We start from the raw sequence: 24,866 nt of genomic DNA, 5'->3' as shown, positions 1-24,866 counted from the left end.
CAATAGGAAAGCAGACGGTCAGGAGAGTAGGAGAGGGTGAAGCAAGGAGCATTTCAGTCTTGGGGAGGGTCCGGAAGCGGATAATCTTTTGTATCTGGGAGACCAATCAGAAAGCTGGATTATTGCTAAGGAATGTCTTTACTTTTTGAGGGAGTTAGCCGATCAGTGCATTTAGGATAATTAGCTTTTTCTCTTCTTTATTACTTGTTTTCCTTGCAAGTTTCACAGCTTCCATTAACTTGGGGAATTCCTGAAGTATTTCTCTAAGTTCTTTTATTATTTGCATGGTTTCTTGGAGTGAGGAGATTTCTTCGTTAGCCGTCAAAGTGGGTTCCGTGTTCTGTTTGCTGGGTGGGGAGATGGGTTTTGGGTCTTGTTTTCTCTGATTTTTCTTTGTTATTTCTGCGTAGGAAAATCTTCCGTTGTAGTTGTCAGCTTGGGAAATTTGGGACATCCTTTCCAGGCAGCTTGTGCCCAGTTTCATTGCAATTAACGCACACTGGGTCTTTGATTTTTTCGGTGATATTGCACCTTCTAGTTGCGTGATTTTCATCACACTTGATGCACTTGGGCGCCAATCTGCAATTCCTGGCTGCATGGAAAAAGCCTGCACAGTTGTAGCACATTGTTGCAGTGTTTTTTCTTCTGTAATTTTCTATTTTTATTCTGAGATGAAGGAGGGATCTTTCATTGAAGATATTTTGGGCATTTCCAGATTTTTTTATTTCTAGGAGGAATATTGGGTACATGGTTTGCATTTTGAAGTTTCTTAGCTGAGATATTCTATTGGTCTTGTAGTTTCTTTCTTCTAATTCTTTTACGATTTCATCTTTATCTGTATTGATTGGGAGGCCTTTCAGGATAACTTTTAATGGTCTTTCTTCTTGGCTTTCGGATAAAGTAAATTCTTCTTTTTTCTCTGTTAAAAATTCAATAATTTCGGATCTTTCATCTTCAGTTGCTGGGTGTATTGCAATCATGTTTCTTATCAGCTTATTTTCGGTTTGAGGGAATTTTCTATGGATTTCTTGTAAAATTAGTTTCAAATTTATGGCTGCTGGTCTGTTTATGATTTTTTCTTGGGTGTCCTGAATTTGACTTAGAATCTCGAATCTATTGGATGCGTCCATGCGTTCTTGTTTTTCCTCAGTTTTCCTTATCTTGGCGGCTTTCTCGGGCTAACCATTTGATAGTTTTCATCAGTATTGGTATTTTTCTTGTTGTTTTTCTCTGGTGTGTTATCAATTTCCATAACAGCAACTTCTATCTCTGATGTATGTTCTTGGTTTCCTGTCAGTAAAGTCTGCTTTCTGTTGTCTGGGGTATGTTGTTCACAGTTATTAATTGGGCAAGGGGTTAAATCATCTAGTTCTTCTGCGATATGCCTGATGTCCGCTTGTATTTCCTTCAATTTAGCGTAGTCTTCAAGATACTGGGTTGTGTTTTCTAGTTTATTTTCTTTCATCTGCTGTAATGTGTCAATGAAGGTTGAAGCAATGGAGTTGAGTCTTAGCATTCTTTCCTGTGATATAGAGATGTATCCACATAGGTTTTTATCTCCATCATGTGCATGGCATTTTTTCCTAATGCATGGTTTTGAGTTTTTAAAATTTTTCCTCATTGGATTTAATTATCCTATTTTGATCATCTAAACGATTCAAAAGATCAGCTCTTTCTGTTGGAATACAAGTTTTTAGCCGATTGTTGATTTGACCTAATTTACAGTAAGCTGTGTTTAGTTCTCTATTCAAAATTCGTAGTTCCCTACAGTGAGCTTCTATTTTAGTTATAAATTCAGAGGCGCAACAGGCTCCTTTGTACAAACTCTTTCTACTAACACCACTCTTGCTACTGCTAGAGTCATCAGAGCGTCCGTCTCCTTCCATGGCTGGAGACGGAATGAAAATAAAAATGAAAAACATTCCCTTGATCCCCCTAAAATTTTTCTTTAATCATTCCCTTGATTAATCAAAAATTTTAAAATATATATTTTAAAAGATTAGTAAAAAAAGTGGTAAAATAAAGATATTTTTGAAATATATATTTACTTCATATTCTTTTTCGATTATTTAATGTAAAAGCAAGAATGCGTAAGGTTTTGGAAACAAAATGTGAAAACTTCTTTAAAAATTTAATTAAAGTTCTAAAACTTTTCTCTTAGTATCACTATCGAAAATGCAAAATAATATTTTACATTTAAAATTTCAGTGAAGCTAAACAATGCCAATGCCAATGATGATGGGGTTTTTTGGAAGCGCCTAGGCTCGGCGGCCTTTCATCTTCCGCTCAGCTGAAATGGTTATTAGTGACAGACAAATTATGTTGAGCATTAACTAGGGTAGGATTAAATAACAATTTGGTGTGATATTATAACTATTATTATTGGGTGCGTTTAAGGACATGGACGACACAGGACACACAACAACAACAACAAAACAAAAGAAGCTATTTACTATGAGGGGTTTTTTAGTTGTCCTAATGAGTTCCATTGGCTAATTGGCGTGGGTGTAATCTAGTTGAGGCGTAGGGAGACTAGGTGTTTAAATGAGCAGTGTTCTCGGTCTTCTCCTGTTTCTGTTGCTCCTTGGATCATAGGTGGGGATCTCTTGCAACGCTAAATTAGTATTTGAGTCAAGTTTCTGGTAATATTTGTATGAAATGTCTTTGTGATATTTTTCTATTGTAGGAAGTCATAGGTCCTTGAGTATATTTTTATTACGAATATACCAAGGCACGTTAGCTATTTGCCTTGCTGCTCCGTTTTGAAGGGCTTTGAGTTTTCTCACGTGGATTTTTGCTGCTGCCCCCCACACTGGGGAAGCGTAGCTTATGAGTGGTCTTAGCAGGGTCTTATACAAGAGGAGTTTATTTTTCAGTGATAATTTAGAGCTCCGGCCCAGAAGTGGGTATAATGCGCCTTTTGCTTTTTAAAATTTATCTCCGATTTTCTTAATGTGGGGTCCGAAAGTAAGCGTTTTATCTAGGATGACTCCAAGATATTTGGTGCTATTTTCCCATTTAATGGGGTGTCTGAATAACTGTGGAGGGGGAGGGAGGTTCTTTTTCCTTGAGAAAAATACGGCTTGACATTTGTCAATATTGATTTTAATTTTCCATTTAATCAGCCATTTACCTAGATCCAACAGGTGTTCATTCAGTGCTTCCATTAGTTTATCTCTATTTTTGTTTGAGCTTAAAATCGCTGTATCGTCTGCAAAAAGACAGAGTCGGGTTGCTGTGTTTTGGCTGATGTCATTAATGAAGATATTGAAACAGAGGGGTCCTAATTTTGAGCCCTGTACTATCCCGGCTTCTGTTATCCTGTGCGATGATAGTTCTTTGCCGACTCTCACTTGGAACTTTCGGCCTTTTAAGTAGGATTGCAAGAGCTTTACCAGCGTGTCCGGGATGTTTAGTTTAAGTAGTTTATAGATTAGGCCGTCGATCCAAACCCTGTCGAAAGCCTTGGCAATATCCAGGAATACTGCTGCGGTTTCTTCAGAGTTGCTAAATCCTTCCCTCACGATTTCTGTTACTCTGGTTAGTTGTTGTACTGTGGAGAGGCCTTTTCTAAACCCAAATTGATATGGAATCAGTTTGTCTTCTGTTGCCTCCTGCAATTTACTGAGTATAATTCCCTCTACTACCTTACTCAGGGAGGACAATAAGCTGATTGGCCTGTAATTTTCGGGGTTACTTGGGTTTTTTCCTGGCTTGTGAATGGGTACTATTATTGCTTGTTTCCAAGGTTGCGGGAAATATCCAAGTGTAAGCATACTATTTATTAACTTAGTAATTTGGAAAATACTTTTAACTGAAAGATTTTTGAGCATAACGTTACTTATTTTATCAAATCCAGGGCTTTTCCACTTATTCAATTTTTCAATCGCCTCTGCGACTTCCGCCGGAGAGCATGGGGTTAATTTTGTTTTTATTTTCTTCTTAGCAAATTTTTCAATTTTCTTTTGGACTCTGTATTCAGTAGGCGGGTGGGAGAGGTTATTGTTTTGAAATTGCTTGGCTAGACTATCTGCTATGATTTCTGCCTTTTCTTTATCTTTATAGACTATGGTGTAATCTGTGCGGAGTGGGGGAATTCTAAATTTATCATTCTTATATTTTTTAACCAGTTTCCATAGTGAGCCCTCAGTTGGATCTAGGCTTTCTATGTAGCTACTCCAATTTTTCTGCTCTCTTTCGTATTGCATTTTGCTTAGGTAATTTTGTGCTCTATTTAAGTTATTTTTGTCTGCTGGGTGCCTCGTCCTTTGCCATATTTTTCTAAGTCTATTGCGGGTTTTAATTTGCTCTCTGATTTCTTCGGTCGTTTCCCTCCTTTTATTTTCTTTCCATTTGCCTGATTCTTGGTATGCAGTTACAATTTCGTTAGTCAGTCTTCTTACTTCTTCGTCTATATCGGTTTCATCTGTAGGGTTGTAATCTATTTCGGGGTAGGCTAGTATCGTTCTTTTAAACATTTTCCAGTTGGGGATAAATTTTCTACTATTTTCTGCAGGCGAACCCGTGTCTAGCCAGAATTTGACAGGTAGGTGATCACTGGATAACTCATTAATTGTTTCTGCGGTAATTTGACATTGAATGTTTCCTACGAGGGCAAGGTCTATTGTGCTGGCGCTTCTATTGCTGTAGTGCGTGGGATCGTCTGGGGCTATTATTTTCGCTTCAGTTTTGTCAGCAAATCTGGCCAACTGCGCTCCTATTTTGCAGGTGTTAGGGCAGTTCCATTTTCTATTTTTTGCGTTGTAGTCTCCGGCCGCAAACACTGCTGAATTGTATGCATATAACTGCTCAAAATCCAGGGTGAATGCCGTATTTGCTCTGGGGGGGGGGGTTGTAGATCGAGATAAAGTTGATAGGAGGTAGATTTGGGATGTTCACAATGACCATCGTGGCTTCCATATACCTGAGAGTCAGGTTTGGGTAGTAGGTATGTGGGATGGAATTTTTGACTAATATTCCTGTACCCCTTCTCCTAAAGTGGGTTCTACTGGGTTTTGAGTAGAATTGGTAGTTAGCTATTCGGACCCTATCACATGAGGCGAGGTGCGTTTCTTGAATGAGAACCACGTCTGGGCCGGTCCTATCAATGTATTCCCGCAGGTCATTTATTCTTCCTATCAGTCCATTAGCGTTCCAAGAGATTGCAACTACCCCGGAAGTATGTGCAGTCATCATTAATTGGTATTGGGGGACCTCAGTGCTTCAGCAAGTATCATAAGCTTTTCCCACGCATTATCTTTACATTGCATAGCCTTTAGTGTTCCTGGTATGTCACTGATGATACTAAATATGTTGTTTACTTCAGCGGCGAGCGCCAGAACGTCTTTCAGTCCCCCACGTGCCGGGCACGTGGCTCCTGTTATCTGTGCCGTGCTATCTTCCCTTTCTTCTCCCGCGGTCGGGGGGGGGAGGGGAGTGTATTTACTCTTCTCTCTATTAAGCCGCGGTAAAACGACCGGATGATCTTCACAGATGTGGTCATAAAACTGTCCCCCTTCCTTCGTGGTGCCACCCCCGCCTGTGGCAGCGGACCCACGACCAGAGAAATCTTCAGACGGCACGCGTTCCCCTTTCGACCACTCAAAACCCTCAGTTTCTTTGACTTCCTTCACCCCCCCATAGCCCAAACAAATTTTCCGGCTCTTTGATGTTTATCCATCTACCGACATTTTGCGGGAAGCTACAGGCGTACTACAGGCGTACCACGTGCGACGGGGGAGTGTGGTCCCCCAGTGGGTTGGGTGTCAGATTTATGACCAAATCCGTGAGGTGGCAGGCCGCTTGTAGCCGGAAAATTTGTTTGGGCTATGGGGGGGAAGGAAGTCAAAGAAACTGAGGGTTTTGAGCGGTCGAAAGGGGAACGCGTGCCGTCTGAAGATTTCTCTGGTCGTGGGTCCGCTGCCACAGGCGGGGGTGGCACCACGAAGGAAGGGGGACAGTTTTATGACCACATCTGTGAAGATCATCCGGTCGTTGGACCGCGGCTTTAAGCCGCGGTCCAACGACCGAAGCTGATCGAAAATTATTCTCGTTGTCGAAAACCGCAAAGCAATTACTCAAGGTAGAGCGTCGAAAGATTTATTACCCCGGTGTGTGGGGGGTAACTGCCCCTCAGCGTGGAAAAGTTCAAGTCTTTTAAGCCGCGGTCCAACGACCGGATGATCTTCACAGATGTGGTCATAAAACTGTCCCCCTTCCTTCGTGGTGCCACCCCCGCCTGTGGCAGCGGACCCACGACCAGAGAAATCTTCAGATGGCACGCGTTCCCCTTTCGACCGCTCAAAACCCTCAGTTTCTTTGACTCACTTCCCCCCCATAGCCCAAACAAATTTTCCGGTTCTTTGATGTTTATCCATCTACCGACATTTTGCGGGAAACTACAGGCGTACCGCGGGCGACGGGGGAGTGTGGTTCCCTAGTGGGTTGGATGTCAGATTTATGACCAAATCCGTGAGGTGGCAGGTCGTTGGACCGCTGCTTGAGAAAGTCTGGATGTTAAAGGGAGTGCCGCTTGAAAAGTGCTTGGATGTTAAAGAGTTAATCAGACGTAAACAAAGAAATGTATCGCATATGAATACCACAGGGCTTTCTATTCTTGCATGCTCAATTTGAAGTTTTCGCATATGCGTGGATAAGTGCTTCAAGCATGCGCATTCGTAGTAGGAAAATAATTAAAATTGCAATTATAAAACTCCTTTTTAATTTTGATATGACTTCAATATACTAAATCCTCCCCCAATAAATGCCCTACAAAACGGTACAAATGTCTCCAATACTAGTTAAATATTTCAAGAGTTTTATAGTTCAAACATGTTGATGCTTTCAGGAGACTTCATTTTATACTATGTATAGATAAAGCATTAAAAGTGACTTCATAGAAAGATAGCCTTCAAAATAATAAAACCAAATTTGTCGCACATTTTCGTAAAAATACGGAAAATTATACCAAGTGACATTAATTATAATCTGAACTACAGGAAGAGCAGCAGAATATTGATTATTTTTTTACATTGTTGATTAATAGTACATTAATTAAATTTAACAAAAGAAAATGATTAGCAGAAATATTAATATAATTTATCTTTAGAAAATTATATCGATAATAATATATTCATTTAATAACATTTGAAATGTGTAAAGTAAAAACATTATTATTAAAGTAATTTTGGACAACATATTCATTTCAATTCCGATCCGATTCGAAACATTTGTTAAGTGAATTTGTTTCACAAACTCACCAATATAAATGATGCAGTAATAAAAAGTTCAATAATTCATACTGAAGACCCAATATGCGGTTATATCGTCCGATTTTTTTTCGAAATTGCGCGTATTCTAATTCTTTTTGTTTCTAAGTATGGACGCGCTGTGATCGCTTGTCAATAGTCCGAGCATAGCCACTGAAACACCTTTATTGTGGCATGGTTTATCATCTTTTTGCTCTCGGTGAACTACGCGACATATCTCAGTAAAATGAAGATTTCATAATTCAGAATGTTATTGACTCTGCAGTACTGAATGTAATAATACTACAGAGAAGTAATAAACAAAGGATTCACTAGCATTGATGCTAATGGGAACTCGTTTAACATGGAAATCCTCTTAGATTGTGGCGCCATCTTTTGTAGCAATGGCAACTAATAGAAATATGTAACAGAAACTATTCTGACACTTTATTATAATAAACAACTATGTAAACAGAAAAAAGAATTTTAAATCCCATTACTTTTGGCCTTATTTGTTTAGTTCGAGGTCTGGAAATTTCGCACTTTGGGATAGAGGGACAAGTTCAATAGACAAATGCTTTCTAAGAGAAGCTGTAAGCCGTAATACTAAATTCTATATTTCAAATAATGTAAAATTCTGTTATATTGTGGCGCCATCTTTTATAGCAACGGGAACTAATAGAAAAATGTAACAGAAACAGCTCTGACATTTCATTATAATAATTATGTAAGCAGAAAAAAGAATTTTAAATCCCAATATTTTCGGCCTTATTTATTTAGTTCAAGATCTGGAAATTTCGCGCTTTGGGATAGAGGTAACTTTATTAAGTAATATAAAAAGAGCATTGGAGAGCCTTGTGTCTCTGGAATATGCAAATAAAATTGTTACGATAAAAAAACGAGCCAAAAAATCTCATAAATATAAAAATAAAACAAATTTAGCTGAAATGGAATTTACTACGACAGCAAAAACGTTTATTCTCTGAAATGTTGATTGATATTGATTATCTAAAATGTTGATTGCAGAAAAAAAAAATAAAGGTAGAATTATTTTCTCTAAAGCATTTACGAATAACTTCATTCGATAAAAGATATTGGGACAAAAATGGACAAGTTCAATAGACAAATGCTTTCCAAGAAAAGCTGTAGACCGTAATACTAAATTCTACGTTTCAAATAATGTAAAATTCTATAGTAAGGGACGTTTTTAGACGATTTTTTTTTAATAATAAATTTTTGACTAACAGGATCTGCGAACACAGTAAATCTCAAATAATTCAGTAAATTTGGCGCTACAATTTATTTTTTTATTTTATGTTTTAGCTATGATTATCAAAAATTTACGATAAAAAATTGTTTCTTATAAAAAGAATATTTCTTTTTTTTGTTGAACAAATTACAAAACATTTTGTTCATTAAAAGTGAAATGTTTCAGAAAAAAAGTAATGTACCGGATTTGTCTATCAAAAGTAAAAAAATAAGTCATATGAAAAGTTGACACAAATTTATCATAATTTGGTATGGGATTTAGTGACTGTCAGTGCAATTTTGTACAAAATTTTTGTTTGAATCGACTGAGAAAAACGTGTTTAAAAACACAAATTCTATTTTTGGTTATTATTAATGCACTCCAGGGATAATTCGCCAAGCAAAGATGACACGATAGATTCAATAATAATGCTAAATTCGAGCCAAAATATAATTCGTAGTTATTAGGCCCCAATGTCATTTAAGTTGTTCTTTGGCATGACATGCAAGAAAGTTTAGGGAGGACCATTTCCACTGGTTTAATTACGAATGCAGATATGTGCAATAAAACATTGTTTTATGGAAAATAAATTTGCGCTATAACGTGAAAAGATATTTGATGCCATAAAGTATTTATAAATTAATTCATTTAAAAAATTATTAATTTTTTTTAAAATTTCACATAGCAGATTCATCACGCTTAATCAGATATAAAATAAATAAATTATATTAAAATTTCAGTCTTAAATTAAAAAAAAAAATATTTATAGAAATTATTATGAAAATCGAATCCAAATCAGGTTTATCATTAGCATTTTCAATATATAAGTGTCACTTGCTTTTCAGGGTATTTTATTTTTTATCACCAGAGTAACAGAATCTCTTCTGATCAAAAGAAATCTCTCTCACAAAATATCATATGACTATTTTTGCTACAATTTTTCAGGTACACAAAAATTAAAATAAGATAAGATAAAATAAACCAGTAGCAGTGGTTCCCCAAAATCTTTCTCGCATACATTCTAACAAAGATGTTTTCCCAGAAAATACCTTGTTCAGCATTGGCGTTCAAGAGTTACGAAATATTAATATTTGGTGTGGATTTAGCATTTTTACTGAATCTATTCTGTCATTCTTGGCGAATGTTTTGGCGATTAATCCCTGGCATGCGGTTCATAGTATCCGAATATCGAATTTGAGTTTTAGATGCGTTTTTCCAACAAAAAACAAAGAGACACATTTTGTATTCACAAAATGCCATACCAAATTTGATATACTTAAATCATAGCTTTTTTGAATTATCGTGTATCTTTGGCGTGAATTTAGCATTTTTACTGAATCTATCGTGTCATTCTTGGCGAGCTTTTTGGTGATTAATCCCTGATATGCGATTCATAGTATCCGAATATAGAATTTGAGTTTTAGATGCGTTTTTCCAACAAAAAACAAAGAGACACATTTTGTATTCAAAAAATGCCATACCAAATTTGATATACTTAAATCATAGCGTTTTGAATTATCGTGTATAGAAAGACAGACAACCTGAATTTTGACAGTTCTGAAACTATAGAAAGACAGATAATCCAGACTATAGATGCTAATTCTGCTTACCGAATTTTATCTATCTAGCTCTCTTCATTTTATAGTTATATTGTTAACTCGTATTCGAAAGACCGGACAGACGAAAGGAATTTGTCCAAAACTTGATAGAAATGTACAAATTAGGAATAAAGATCGTATACCAAATTTCATCAGTCTGTGGTGACGCTTTATAAGCCTGTCAGTCTGTGTGACGCTTTATAAATGTTGCGATTGGCGATAGGCGAGGATCGAACTCGCAACCTTTGGGTTCGTAGCCGAGTAACAAGACCACTAGACAAAAGAAATTTCTCATGTCTCGTAGCTGTTATCTGGCTTATAAAGCGTCACCACATTACTCCCCCTTCAGTGCGTCGGAGGTGAGACGAACGATATTTTTTTTTTAATTGGCTGATTATTTATCAGCTTCATTTATTTATTGGCTGATTATTTATCAGCTTCATTTATTTATTGGCTGATTATTTATCAGCTTCATTTTATTTATTGGCTGATTATTTATCAGCTTCATTTTATTTATTGGCCGATTGTTTATCAGCTTCATTTTTTTTTCATTTTTTATTGGCTGATTATTTATTAGCTTTGATTTTATTTATTTCTGGTAGAGGGCGCTACAACAGTTGTATGAAGGTTATTTTTTTTTTGCGTATCACGTCCGGGTCACCAATTGTTGTGTTCGTGCATCAACAAAAATAAAATGCAGACAAACGTACTATAAAACTAAATATTACATATAGATAATATTATCAAATTTACATCAACTTATTTCATTCAACATTCTAGCATCGTTTTTAATCAACAAGTTCCAAAAGTATCACTGTTGCCAATCTGGATTTTACAACTATTTACAAAATAAAATTTATAATTATTAAAATAATCGTTTGCTACTTTTAAATAAAATATTTACGATTTATGCCGCAACAAGTCCATCTCAAAGAGTTTTGGAGTTATCTTTGTCATGGATAGACAGACAATTTCCAAAAGTGTTCTTTTCGAATTCAGAGTGGTATCAAACGTGGATGTTCGTCAAAATCTTGAGTTCCGATTTTTTGACGATTACTATACTTTCTCTGTACTACGTATGTGAAAAAGCAAAAAAGAATTACATCTTGAGACCTTAAAATGTTGTCTGGAAAGGAAAGAAACTACATGAAAAAAAGAATTTTTTTCTCCTTTGGCTGCTTTTCAAAATTTCTCTTTGAGGCAAGAAAATTTCCAAGATAGGCAGGATAATTTAAAGAGTTTCTTTCTGATTTCAAAGCTGTATTTTCAACCGTTTACTATTAAGAAGGTGAAAGCAGGTATGGGAAATGAAGGAAAAAAAATTGCCCAATTTTTGCTTAAGAGAGCAGACTGATATTTCATTTTTTTTTTGCAGATGTTGCAATAATTTTCTTTTTGAAAAATTTGAAATTTATTCTAACAAAACTTTGATATTAAATATTTGCTCCGTTTTTGCTTAAGAGAGATTGGTATTTCCAACTAATATCTCGCACTGCTCTGTTTTTCCGTTTTTGCTAAAGAGAGCAGTTTGATATTTCCAAAAAAAAAAAAAAAAAATGCAGATGTTGCTGAGATTTCCTGTTTGAAAAATTTGGAATTTATTCTAACAAAACTTTTATATTAAACCGAAATCTAAAATTCTCTATTTTTTCTTAAAAAAGCAGATTGATATTCCAAAAATTTTTTTTTCCCAGTTGTTGCAGAGATTTTCTTTTTGGAAAATTTGGATTTATTCTAACAAAACTTGGATATTAAATCAGTATCTAAGGTGTGTCTTTCTTTGCATAAAATGATCAAAAAATATTTTTCTTTAGTTAAAAATCATTTGAGATATAATCTTCTTAGAAAAATTAATTGAAATAAATATCTTAAAAAATTGATTATAAATGACTATAATGGATATTAAAGGCAATATAAATTTTGTTAATATTTACTGTTTCTGAAATATATTTCGAGTTTTTATTGGATGAAAAAAGTTTTTTAAAGATGAAAAATTAATTACTTACTCATAAAAGAAAAAATATTATAACAAGCTAAATCTTAATTAAAGGTGCATATTTTTAACATTTTTTTTTTATATAAAACAAAACATGTCAAGACAAATTTCACTTCTTGTGCAAACATGTAAGAAACATTATAAAGGAAATTAACTCTTCATACTTAATTGATTGGAAATTAACTACTTCATTAGAATGCTAAAAAGCTAAATCAACAGTCAACACTTCATATTTTTTTTTTGTAACTAAATAAAAAAAAATTGTTTCTTGCTAATTAATCTCCAAACGAAAATATCCGACTAATCTCATTTTTTAAGCAACATAAACTTGTTTTAAAAAGTCTTAGAAAATTATTTCTGAAAAAATGGCGATATTTATTGTTGTTGATATTAGGATGTTCATTTGAGAAAATGTAGATTTGGAAATCAGGCGATCAAATATGAAATTAAAACGATTTGGGTTTCATTCACAAATTTGAAATATTGTTGTGAAATATACAATTTTAAAAATATATTTAAAAGTTAATTAAATCTAGACTAATTAATATTACAGCAATTAAAGTGGCACTATAATTGTTTCAACTTTAAAACTGTGTAAATGGTTTGAGGGAATACTTTCAGTAGTTATTGCAGCCCCCCCCCATAAAAATATATACATTTTTAATTATTTTAAAATTCTAATTGAAATTTAAAAAATACATCACTTTGAGATCCACATCCCTATCCTCCTGAATATATCAATTCCAAATTTGATAACTCGAAATCAAATGGCCTAGCCTATAGAGGGCCATCATAGAAGCCTTAATCTTTATTATAAGTACAGATAATTCTCAATATCAGAGAGTCCAAGCTTCTCTCGGTTGGTCTTTTTGTTTTGCATGTAAAATTGTGTGTTTTTTGGAGAAAATATTTAGATACATATAATATACTAATTACCTATGAGTATTTTTGGCGTTGATTTGAATATTTTGGACTTTGATTTGATACCAAAATTTGGTAATGTTATTTGTACGACAAGTTGATTGGTTACCACAATTATTGCATTGTTACTATTGGATGTTGCCGAACATATTCATATTCGGATAATGTTAAATAGCGGCATCTACCAAAATTTAGAGATACCAGTAGGTTATCATCCTCCGGCAACAATGCAAGTACCACAAAAATTTACGAGATGGCGCTATATGACATTGCCAGCATGAGAGAAAAAAGACTCTAATAATTATTTATAAAAAGGGTTTTTTTTTTTTGTGTGTGTGTGTGTGTGTAAAATCTCGTTTAATCAGGAAAGAAACCTACATAGGCAAACTTAAAAAGCAACACCTTATTTAAATATAAAATTTGATACAATCTTTACAGCCGTTTCTAATACACAAAATAAATTTATATACATACAAGAATTGCTCGTTTGAAGTTAATTACTCATAAAATGGTGAGGTTATCGTAAATTATGAATGTGATAAAAAGTAGAGGGACGGCTGTTACTTTCAAATACTATATTTAATTGTCTGAACTATCAAACAGTAGCTTTCGGGCACTTATACACGTCTATTAACTGTAAGCTTCTGCTATGCAGTGATCAAAATCGCATCCTTAATGGATGAAGCGACGTTAATCGTCTTCCGTCAGTCTCTTCAAGCAGTGATTAATGAGATGCAAACAACATTAATAGGGAAGCAGCGGCGAGAATAGAGAAAGAAAACATCCTTGTCTGAAATCGGGATCTGTTCAGCGATGAAGCGTCCGATCTCATTTATTACAATTTAATTGAAATATTCTTGATTGCATCACGTTGAAGAGGACACACTGAAACGATGGTGCGTATCCTTTGTCTGGGCTCGAGTTAACTAGATTTAATGAATGACTTAACGTTTAAAATGTGACGTCCTATCTCTAAATGGTTTTAAAGGTAACTGTTTAATTGGATTTTAGAATGTTTGTTTGTGTTTTGTTTGTTTCTTATGGCACTTGCCACTGACAAGCCCACTATTACGAAGACAGCGATTTAAGCCTGAGGGGGAACGTCTCTTATTTTTTATAGCAGCGCCAACTAGGGCCAAGAGTACGACTTTGCCACTCACGCATCACTCATTCGCTTGCACAACCCCTTTTTACAGGAGGGCACATTCACACATCTCACAGATAGAACAACAGAAGAACAACCATGCCCAAGCCGAGACTCGAACCCGGGACGCCCAGATCACGGGGAAGACGCGCTACCCCTATGCCAGGACGCCGGCGGATTTTAGAATGTACTTTACCAAACAAGTTAGTTTCCAACATGCCTCATTTTAATAAATGTTTGTTTGCACCTGTCTTCAAAATAAGGAGGAAAGTTTAAAAGTGAGTTAAGTAAGGGTATATTAATATAACTTTAAATTCACCCTGACCTGCTTTGTTACGATAATGACTTTGATATCTTTTTTATTTTTTTAACTTTGTCGTATACATAGTATGGAGAAAGTATACTAGCGACTATGCAGGGTAATCGGTAAAGTCTCTATTTTAAATAGAAAACGGCTTTTTGTATAGCCTTGGAAGTAATGTATACTTATAGTAAAGTGACTATGCTGAATTTATGGTGACGTTATACCACCACTACAGGTGAAATAAGGAAGTGAAGAAAAACAATAAAAAGATAAAGAAATTTGGCCTAAAAGTTCGATTAGAAAAATATAAACTGTACCATAATAAAAATACAGGAAATTACTTTATCATCAAATTATAAACTTTCCTTCACTTGAAAAAGGGTGCGCCTAAAATTGAAAAATGTATCTCCGTTATGATATCCCTCCTTGAGTTCGAAAATACATTTTTGGAAATTGTTCTGTCTGTGACAAAGATAACTGAAAAATACTTTGAGCTTGACGGTTGAAATTTGGAATACGGTCTTTACACCAAATCTGTAGATTTCTATCGACTTTTGAGTACATTCTGTTCAGACACAGTCAGTCTGTCCGACCATTTGAATGTAAGTTAACAGAATAATTACAAAACGAAGAGAGCTAGATAGATAAAATTCGGTAGGCATATTTAACAACTATAGTGTAGGCACTTGTCCAATTTTGAGCCAAACAGGTTGCACAGGTTAAGTGACTTTCAGTCTGTATTTTCAGAAACATGAAAACGCGATAACTAAAAAACATAACGATTTAAATACATCCAATTTGGTAAGGGATTTTGTGACTACAAGTTCAGTTTAGTGTCAAATTTTTGTTCCGATCGGTTGAAAAAGAATGTGTAAATTGGATTCAGAAATTCGACTTTTGAATACTATTAACCTCATGCCAGGTATTAATTGCCAAATATATTGCCAAGGATGACACGATAGATTCGGTAAAAATGCTAAATTGTCTCCAAAAATCAATATTTCTTAATTATTGCACACCAATGGCGTTCTCTGGCATGCCAAGTTTATTAGAGAATATGCGACAAAGTTTTGGGGAGACAACTGCCGCTGGTTTGTAATAATTTCATTATTTGTATACGCAAAATATGCAGTGAATTTTGCTTGGATAAAAAATATACATTTTGGGAATATTGATACTGAAATTTATAATTTTTGATGTAATTTATAGAATTTCTATAATGAAATAGATATTTAAAAAAAATATTTTTTAGAATTTCTAGGAGTGTGGTTTGCTTTGGATTGTGTATAATGTGATATAGCCATCGCTTCAGAAGTACAATAATAATAATAATAAAAAACCGTAAAAACAAATTTTGAAAAATTCATACCACAGTTCTAATACGAAATTAGCGTTCAAAGACAGAAAGGCCACTGTGGCAAGCTCTTCAAATGGATTATAGTCAGGCGAGATAGAGATTCGTTCACGTCGGTGAAGCAATTTTGATTTCTTTTCTAAGTTTCGGCATAATTCGACTGATTTTCAAAGAAAAAAAATGAAATCTGCTATCGTAAATTTCAAGTTATCATATGAGAGCATTATTATTTTTTAAGTCACGTTTTATCAATCCGACAGAATAGAAGGCTTTAAGGTTGAAGAAGGAGCTCATTTTAAGGCAGACATAAAAGCGATGGTTTTTGACTATCTCAAAATCAACCGAGTTCTAAAATTTATTCTCGAGGTCAGATTTATTTATTTATTTTTTTGAGAAAATCAGGTTTAAACGATTTTGTAACAATCACGTGACTATAAGATTACAAATGCCTTGATATTTAGAAAAATGATGCTTTTTTTTTCTTTCTCCCCTCCATCTTAAAATCGGCCGAGCACTTCAAACCTTTTTCTCGAAATACCAGATTTTTTTTTTTTATTTTTTTTTTACGAAAAGCCGGTTTAAACTGGTTTGGATTGATCACGTGATTAATGTATTATGTAATTGTTAATTTTTAGAAAATCGATAGTTTCTTTTCCATCTCAAAGTCGTTCGAGCTCCAAAACTTTTTTTAAATTCTAGTAAAATTTCCATCTCTGTTCTTCTGCGGGCAATATAACGTCTTACGACTATGCTTTTTATAAGCCAGACAGCAGAATAGAGTACATGGTGAACATTCGCGCCAAGTTGTACTTTTTGTTGGCGATAAGTCGCCAAATGTAACATTCAAAATTTGATGGAAATCTCCAAATTTGGTGTAAAGATCGAATACCAAATTTCACCCATCTAGCAAAAGCATTTTTGGGTTATCTTTGTCACAGACAGACGGACAAAAAGGCAGACATTTTCCAAAAATGTGTTTTTCGAATTCATGAGGTTTAAAACATGGAGATTCGTTGAAGTCTTGAGTTAGAATTTTTTGACGTTTACAATATTTTCTCTATATATCGTATACAAGAAAGTAATAAGAGAACGTTTTTAAATTTTGAAATTGTATAAAAATCATTTTTTTTGCAATATTAATTTAAAAATTTATCGCTGAAAAAATTCCGACGATTTTTATTAGTTCTTGAAATGTCAACTACATAAAATAGACTTGTTCGTTTGTTTGTTTGGATAGAGAAATAAAATAATAAATGTAGCTTTTTTTTACATTCAACATTTTAATACCTATTTATTATTTTATATTATTATATTTTGAAATTATCCATCTACCGCAATATTAGTGATTGGAGAATATATTATTTATGAGTATATAGGAATACAATAATACCAGGAATATGACGCCATAATAAGATATTAATTTCGAAATTCTTTGTTATCAGTCATCAAAAATAACCATTGTACAGTCACTAATAATTCTTTTTAAATTTTGAAACTCTAATCAATTAAGATTTTAGCTAGTATTTGAATCTTTCTGCTTTCAATTCAGATTCGCAACTTCAAAAGATATTTGCAGGATCTCTGTATCCTAATCTTCGATACAAGATTTGGACCTCAAAAAATCCTTACACATTACAGGAATTATCAAGAACTCAAAATGTTTTTAGAGTAAAAAAAATTGTGAGTTTTGGCAACTAAATGAAATAATTCCATTTTAAAAAAAATGTTGCATATTTTTAAGTCATTCATGTTTATATAACAGTGCTACGTCTTTGGGTTTTTAATGTTTTATGGTTGCTCATATTAGAACCACATGTAAGCGATAAAAATGTTATCCAAAGATAGCAAACGATTAGGAAAAAATATTTTTTCTTTCAAAAATTCTGTAATTTTTTTTTATTAAGTTTTAGTCACCTTTTCTGAAAGTATAAAAACTGGGAACATAAATTTTAGCAGGTGCATTTTCTGCTTTCTGAAATTTCTGAAAAATCTATTTATTTCCCAATCCAGTATTTCCATCTTTTTAAACATAAAATAATGAACATATTTGTAAAAAAAATATTTAAATTATTTATTTTAGCTGCACGTAACTGTGTCGTAAATATTCAGGTTTCGTTTTGCCATATGTATAAATATATATGAATCTGTACTTGTAATCCATTAGTCAACGAAAAGCAACTAGTTGCGAGTTTATAAGCTTTGAATAAGACAAACGTCCACAGGTAATAGTGTTTTAAATAAGCTTACTTTCTGTAGATTTTTGGCTGAGTCTTTATTTATTTATTTATTTATCTCAAGAGAGTGAGAAGCCGAAATAACTTTTATCTTTTAATATCTGATTTTATTTATATTGGTCTTGTATTTTACGAAGTCTTGTTTAGATTCGCGTATCTTGTGTAACGTAACTTCTGCAAAAGTTATTTTAACTACATCGGATTTAAAGTATTGTGTGTACTAATCTTATATTTTTACTTTGTATCGTATCGTAACGTGTTGAAAATTCTTTCAATATTAAATCTTGCAGAAAGTTCGAAGTATAACTTGATGAAACATTGTCTTATTTAGAATAGGATGCATCTCATTTTTAGAAGTTTTGAATGGCTTCTTCCATCACAAAAGTAACACTATTATCTCTTGCGGACTATTAATCAGTTTTCTACTAAGAACCCTACTTTTGATCCTAAACCAAAAATGTAATGCTTTTAGATAAAGAAAAGGAACATTTTAAAGCGACATTTTTTTTTTTTTTTTTTACTCGGTGTCAAAGTACTTGCGAAAATTCATCGTATTGTGTCGGTTTATATTTTGCGAAAGTTGCCACAAATTAGGAAATAAAAAAAAAAATCAACTAAAACTAGAAACTCTTTAAAAAAAAATTGGTACAATACAAAGCTGTAGGGGATTTATAATTTAAGATTGCATATCATAATCTCGTCTAAACAAAATTGAAACGAACATCGCTTAAACAACAATTTATTTTTAATAGACAAGTTTTCCTAGCTGTATAGCTAAGACGTACAGTTTTCCTAGCTGTAGAAGCAATTCTAATTGAAGACTTCTAACATTCTCATAATTGATGCTCGGTATTAAAATAATGGAAGTTTGAAATGTACTGCATCAATGGGGGTTGATTTCTATCGAATTCGATGGAACATTATGTGCTATAGTCTTGCATTGCAGTCATTCAAAAAGGAAAATATTTTAACGTGCTTCTTTATGTTGCTTATGGTACGACACATAATATTTCCGATTTATGCATTTAAAAATCGACTAATTTCGAAAGCAATAATTAAGGATTTTTATAGCCATTTTCCTAGTATTACTACTTTGATCAGCTAATCTACAGCCAATGTTCATCGTGGGAAAAAAGTTATGGATTTTTCCAATAAATTGAATGAAGTGCAGCGTTAAATTTTTTGAATCATTTCGCATTAAAATTTTTTTGTTGGATTAATTTGAAGTATTTTTTCTATTATATTAACACACGTTCCGATATAAACTTTCTAGCAATTATTGCTAGTAAATAAAATTCGATAGCTAGGAATAGTAAGCAGAGAAATACTGAACCGTTATTTTTTTCTATTTCTATAAATTCAAGTACTAAACAAACGATTTGTATAACTTATCTTCTATTTCAGGATAATTTATTTCTTCAATCATGAATCATTTACTCGTTTTCTCTTGCCTTTTCTTCGCATCGGTAAGTTCTACTGTTGATATTTTAATGCTTTTGTATCGGATAAATTTTATTTTTTCATACTTGAAAAAATCTTAGCCTAAATACAATACTTAAAGCGATTACAAGCATTTTTGTCAACTGATTATACCTTGTCCAAGCTGCATTTTACTGAAAAATGTTAAATTGGTATCTTTAGACCTGAGTTCTCATTCAGTTAATCAAATTGCAATCTTGAAGGCCGCTAGAAAAACTACGTATTTTCAATATTTCTTGGATTATGCATATAGAACTGGAAACATTTAAAATTAAAATGAAACAAGTTGACTTATTTTGTACTAACCTCTCGTGTCCTTTTGCCATCTGAAAACTAATCGGATGTATGTAATGTTGAATTCAATTAAAACTCATGAAAGTGCGCAATAACTTTGACTGTTAATCAAAATTAGTAGTTTAGATCTTTAAAAACCTATTTGAAGAAAATTGACTTCTATACCTACTTTAGGCTTAAAACAATGTCCCCGTATCGGCACCTTTTGAAAACTTGAATATAAGCTTTTAAAACGGATTTAAGTTGTATTGTTTTTCAGATTCATTACTTTAACATGTAACCAGCAACTCCATAAATTTTTCTGTAATGCCAGTTTCGTTTTAGCTTAAGTTAAACGTGCATTATTTACTCTTGCTTTTAATGCATTATGCTAAATTACTTTTCTACTAAGCCATTCTTTTAATTTATTTCGTCTTAAGAATTTTATCTACTTAACAAGATTAATAAAAAAAATTCTTAACTTTTAAGCTAATTTAGAAAGTAAACGTTTCCAACTTTCTACTTCATACATAAAGTAGAATTTAATCGTTTATCTGAAAATAAACAGATGAAGTACAGATACAGCTAACAATAGACCTGAAATTAAAAAAATTAAAAATGCGACAACATAAAAGAACATTTACTCATTTTGACTGCAGCCTGATTTGAACAGATCTGTCGCTTCTGACTGAGTCGTAATTTCACTCGAAGGCGAGTATCTGCTTAATATTTTAAATCGGTATAATTCGTATGCCTGTGCTGATTTCTTATCGTATCCGTTGACTGTTTTTCTGCAATTCAATTCAATTTCAAATTCATAATTGCACAAACTTTGTGAACCAGTGGCTTCGTAGAAAATGATCGCAATTAGTTGTAGAGCATTTAAAAATGCCTCATTTTCTACAGAATTCTTTTTGCATTCTAGACTGTCCTCGCTTCCAGATCATGGGAATGCTCCAAGCCTGGCGAATGTGGACCAAATGAATGTTGTGTTGTTGGTGAGTTGCGTTTTAAGACATATGAAAATTGTTTAGTAAATTAAACGTTAAAACGAAAGAATTGTTCAAATTCCAGGCGTGTAATTATGCTAATTAATTGGAACAATAGTGTTAGACATTTTTCTATAGTGGATTTTCTAAATGGTTAATAAGTATTGCGAGAATAAAACTTGTGTATGAAACTATTTCTATTAATCTGGAACGAAATATTGCGTAACTATGTGGTTAAATTACTGTTCGCTTCCCCCCTAAGAATACCACTGATCCTTGGAATCATTACGTGATCCCTATTTGGTCCGCTCGTTTGACATTGCTTAATATCTGCTAGTATTAAAATGCGCATTACTAAAAGTAAATTGAAGTTATTTCAAATTGCATTAATCGCTAACATTAATTTTTCATTACTAAAAATACTAGCCTTTCAAAATTATATTCTGGTAATGGATATATCTATGTAATGCTAAAAAGTAAATGATTTTAAAATGTTTAAGAATCAAAATTGCGTTTACTTAAGTCTTGATCAGTATTGGTCATGTCAAATTGCTGAAGACTATGGACATTAAGACTTAGTCATGCCAATCGGCTCTGAATTCATCCTGGCACAAACATGCCATATTCTTACAATTTAAATTACTCTTGAGACGGAGTATTCTGAGGGGTTGGCTATACTTCATAAATTGCAAAATGGTCGATACTCTCGTAGTTCAGAAGAATCGATATTTAATTTGATACGTATACACCTTTATTCTGACGGGATATTTTTAAGAAGGGTTCTTCCACATTTTCATTTGCTTCAATTTACCGTCTTTAGCTTTTCGATTAAAAATCGGAATAGTAGATTTTTCGTGTTGTGAAATTCCAAAAATAGCCTTGCTTCACATTTGTTCGCCTTGGCAATCGTGCGAAATATCAAATTCTATTGTCAAATGATTAATATATTCGGTCTGATCTTGAGTTCGCATAAGTGTCTAATATATATGTAATGATATTTTAACCTCTAATTTCAATTTCATTAATTTCCAAGGATTTATCTTGAGTTAGCCCATAATCATTATAAAATATTCTTATTTCTTGATCCAATTCCCCTTTCACTACCTAGTTCAAGATAAGCTTTGTAAAATTGCGGAATCGGCTAAAAGCCTAACTTTCCCACACTAGGACTAGAAAAATGTCCAATAAGCACATTCTTCTTTAAAAGATGCCCGTTTTCCCTACCTTGTCGATACGTGTAGCAAAAATCCCTATCGAAATCTTAATATATTAGCACTGTTTAAGGAAATATTTTCCATATTTCGGCTTATAAGACAAGGGATAAAATGTTCAAGAGCTTTTTCCTCATTTCTTTCTGTGTTGCTTGTCGCTCCTGCTTGTAAATGCCTGCTTCTCCAAGATGAAATGACGTCACGAAATCGAAAGTCTCTTTACTGTCTTCGAAACTGCATTCTGCTACACATAAAATAATGCTTGCATGCATATATTAATCAAAAATAATGGTAAAAAAATTCTTGAAATTGTATTGTCAGATTTCTAATATTTCATGAATTTACACCTTAAAGAGAATTGATAAATCTCCAAATAACATTGTCATTTCTTTGTTTTATCGAAATTAATGAATGCGGAACATCATTTTACGAGTCTGACTTCCATTTTAACGCTAGATTTGAATAAGATTTCTGAAGTTTGTTCGTGAAGAGATTCGTAAAGTTGCCTTCACCATTACTGTAACCAATTCTATTCTTTTCCCGAAGATAACAAACTTTATGGGGGGGGAGGGGCAGGGTAACCCCTTTATTCCACAAAGCGTTTGTACAAATTTTAAATCTCCGGAATTTTTTAGTGAAAGAAACTAAATTGCTAACAGCCTTTTAAGGCCGAACGAAAGTACTTTGGTGCGTGGTTTAACACGCATTGCCAAATTTACTTTAAATTAAAGTATTAAACATTTTTACTTAATAAAAACTGCCAGCCATTTAAATAACAAATATATTTTAATTACAAATTAAATTAACAAATATAGAACATCATACAATGGCCGTAATTCCATCTACCAGCACGAGGCAGAAGTTCTAAGCCATCTGGTGAAGGCAGGAAGTGAGTCACTCCGTATCCGTTGGAGAGCAAAGTTCATCTCCAAAGGTATGATTGACGCTTATCGCCAACTGGCGAAACAAACAGTCATTTATCGCCTGTTTGGCCGCTGCAGTACCATACCTTTGCTAGGAACGCCAGCCTAATTTTACGAATTTGCTAGGAAAAAACGTTTGCGAAATTATAAAAAAATATTGCGAAAGAAAAAAATTAATGCCATTTGTATTTCAATATTTTTTAAACGTGCCCTAGCCTACATAACGGTATACCATCGTCGTTCAGCACTAAATGGGTTAAAAGCACTTCAGAGTTTGAAATAAGAACACAAACTGTTACTTGATTTACAGCCTATTTTCCAATCCAATTATATGTACTTTTCTTCGCTTTGGAGATGACAAAGGGATCGACTAATTGGATGGTCTTGTTTAAATAATCGAGTCGTAACAGTTAACATACTGCAACAAACATTTTGAAATCGATTTCTTTTTAAACGTGTTACAATAGAATTTACTTAGATTTCTTTATTGGCAGTCATTTTTAGTATATGTACAAGTTCTATAATATGAAGCGTTATCTATTCTACGTACAAAATTATGAGATTGATCTAATGTTGACATAGATAAAGTTGACATTTGATTTGTTTAAAAGAATTCCTTTCAACAGATCGACATTCTGTTATTCTAATTTGTTTGGCTTACAATTTTAACTTGCAAATTAATCTTTTTCAATTTACGATTGCATCTTTAACACCTTGTCATACAATGACAATTGCTGAATTTTTAATTCTACAGTTAAGTGAAGGTATTAAGTGAATTTTGCATTCTAAATTACTTAAACACTTATTCCTATAATAGGAGGGCATTAGAGATATTGTAATGTTCCAAATAGTACGAGTTGTCTAATTAGGAGGTTAAATAGTGTTGCACCGTTTCAAGATTATGTAATATTACAGTTGAGAATTAAAGCGATATTCTTTTTCAAAAGGTCTGCCCAAATATAATGGGTGTTTACCGTTTTGCAAGTGAATCAATAACCATCAACAGTTTAAATATAATGACCTATGATCCTACCTCGTACATCCGCTTCATGTATCCAAATGTATCTGGCAGCAACCAGTTCAGTGTGCATTTCATAAAATACTCTTCCCAATTTTTACTTTTTAATTTGTAAAGTTATTACGATCTGGATTTGAAATTCGAGTGCTTTTACTAACTAAATTTTTATTTTAGGAGTGATTCCTTATTCATATCCAAGATGCGAACCTTTCGGCCAGGAAGGATCCACATGCATTGTGGGAAATGAACCAGAAATTAGAGTACTGTTTTACAAAAGCAAGCCTAAACTGGTGCATGGTGTTTACAGAAAGTACTGTCCTTGCGGAGGGTCTTTAACTTGCTCTAAAGAAATATGCCAATAAGATGCCTTCTTCAAAGATTATCTTGCAAGACTTTAAAGTATTCATGACGCCATTGGATTACATTTGACGATTTGAAAAATGAACGCAATGATTAATGAATGTTGATTATTTAAACTTGACATGATATTCTACATATACAAGGTATTACATGTACAGGTCCAATTTTTTAGAATACTTTTGTATTTTTAAAGCAATAAATCGATGAATGAAATAAATTGTGAATTACTGGATTAATTACTGGAATGAAGCATCACAAACAAGAAGTTGAACATATTTTACACGTGAACAGTTTTATCCAAATTTTTCTCGCCCTGTTTTACGAATTTGAATTTCTTCCAGTTAGCTTCTCTTAAAATGGCTTTTATTAGGAATGCGAAATTGAATACGAGATCTCTTGTTAAAATACGATACACTTTTCCTCTTAAATGAGCGTGTCAATTAAGATTTTGTACATTGAATTTAAAACATTTGAGTCCAGAAATTCAAAGTCCAATATACATACAATAATAAACTGCTGTTGAACTATAAACATAAAGTTACAAATTCAGTTAAGTATAATCGAAA

At 33.3% G+C, this 24,866-nt stretch overlaps 1 protein-coding gene across 1 annotated transcript; it reads left to right on the top strand.

The window, feature by feature from the left end:
- The first annotated feature begins 17,934 nt into the window (after positions 1-17,934).
- Positions 17,935-24,524, top strand: LOC129957453 (astakine-like). Its single transcript, XM_056069769.1, has 4 exons — positions 17,935-18,035; positions 19,452-19,513; positions 20,725-20,797; positions 24,115-24,524. The coding sequence occupies exons 2-4, from the start codon at positions 19,472-19,474 to the stop codon at positions 24,300-24,302; spliced, it is 303 nt and encodes a 100-aa protein (XP_055925744.1). The 5' UTR covers positions 17,935-18,035; positions 19,452-19,471; the 3' UTR covers positions 24,303-24,524.
- The last annotated feature ends 342 nt before the right edge of the window (positions 24,525-24,866 follow it).

This window comes from Argiope bruennichi, chromosome 11 (genome assembly GCF_947563725.1).
Source record: "Argiope bruennichi chromosome 11, qqArgBrue1.1, whole genome shotgun sequence".
NCBI lineage: Eukaryota > Metazoa > Arthropoda > Arachnida > Araneae > Araneidae > Argiope > Argiope bruennichi.
The sequence above is the reverse complement of the archived record's forward strand: the minus strand, read 5'-3'. Positions and strand labels throughout refer to the sequence as shown.

Excerpts from the sequence above, each read along its gene's own strand:
- LOC129957453 (XM_056069769.1), top strand. The coding sequence starts at position 19,472 with ATGAATCATTTACTCGTTTTCTCTTGCCTTTTCTTCGCATCG. Across the intron at positions 19,514-20,724 it reads CTTGCCTTTTCTTCGCATCG|ACTGTCCTCGCTTCCAGATC; the intron begins GTAAGTTCTACT and ends TTTGCATTCTAG. Across the intron at positions 20,798-24,114 it reads AAATGAATGTTGTGTTGTTG|GAGTGATTCCTTATTCATAT; the intron begins GTGAGTTGCGTT and ends TTTTTATTTTAG.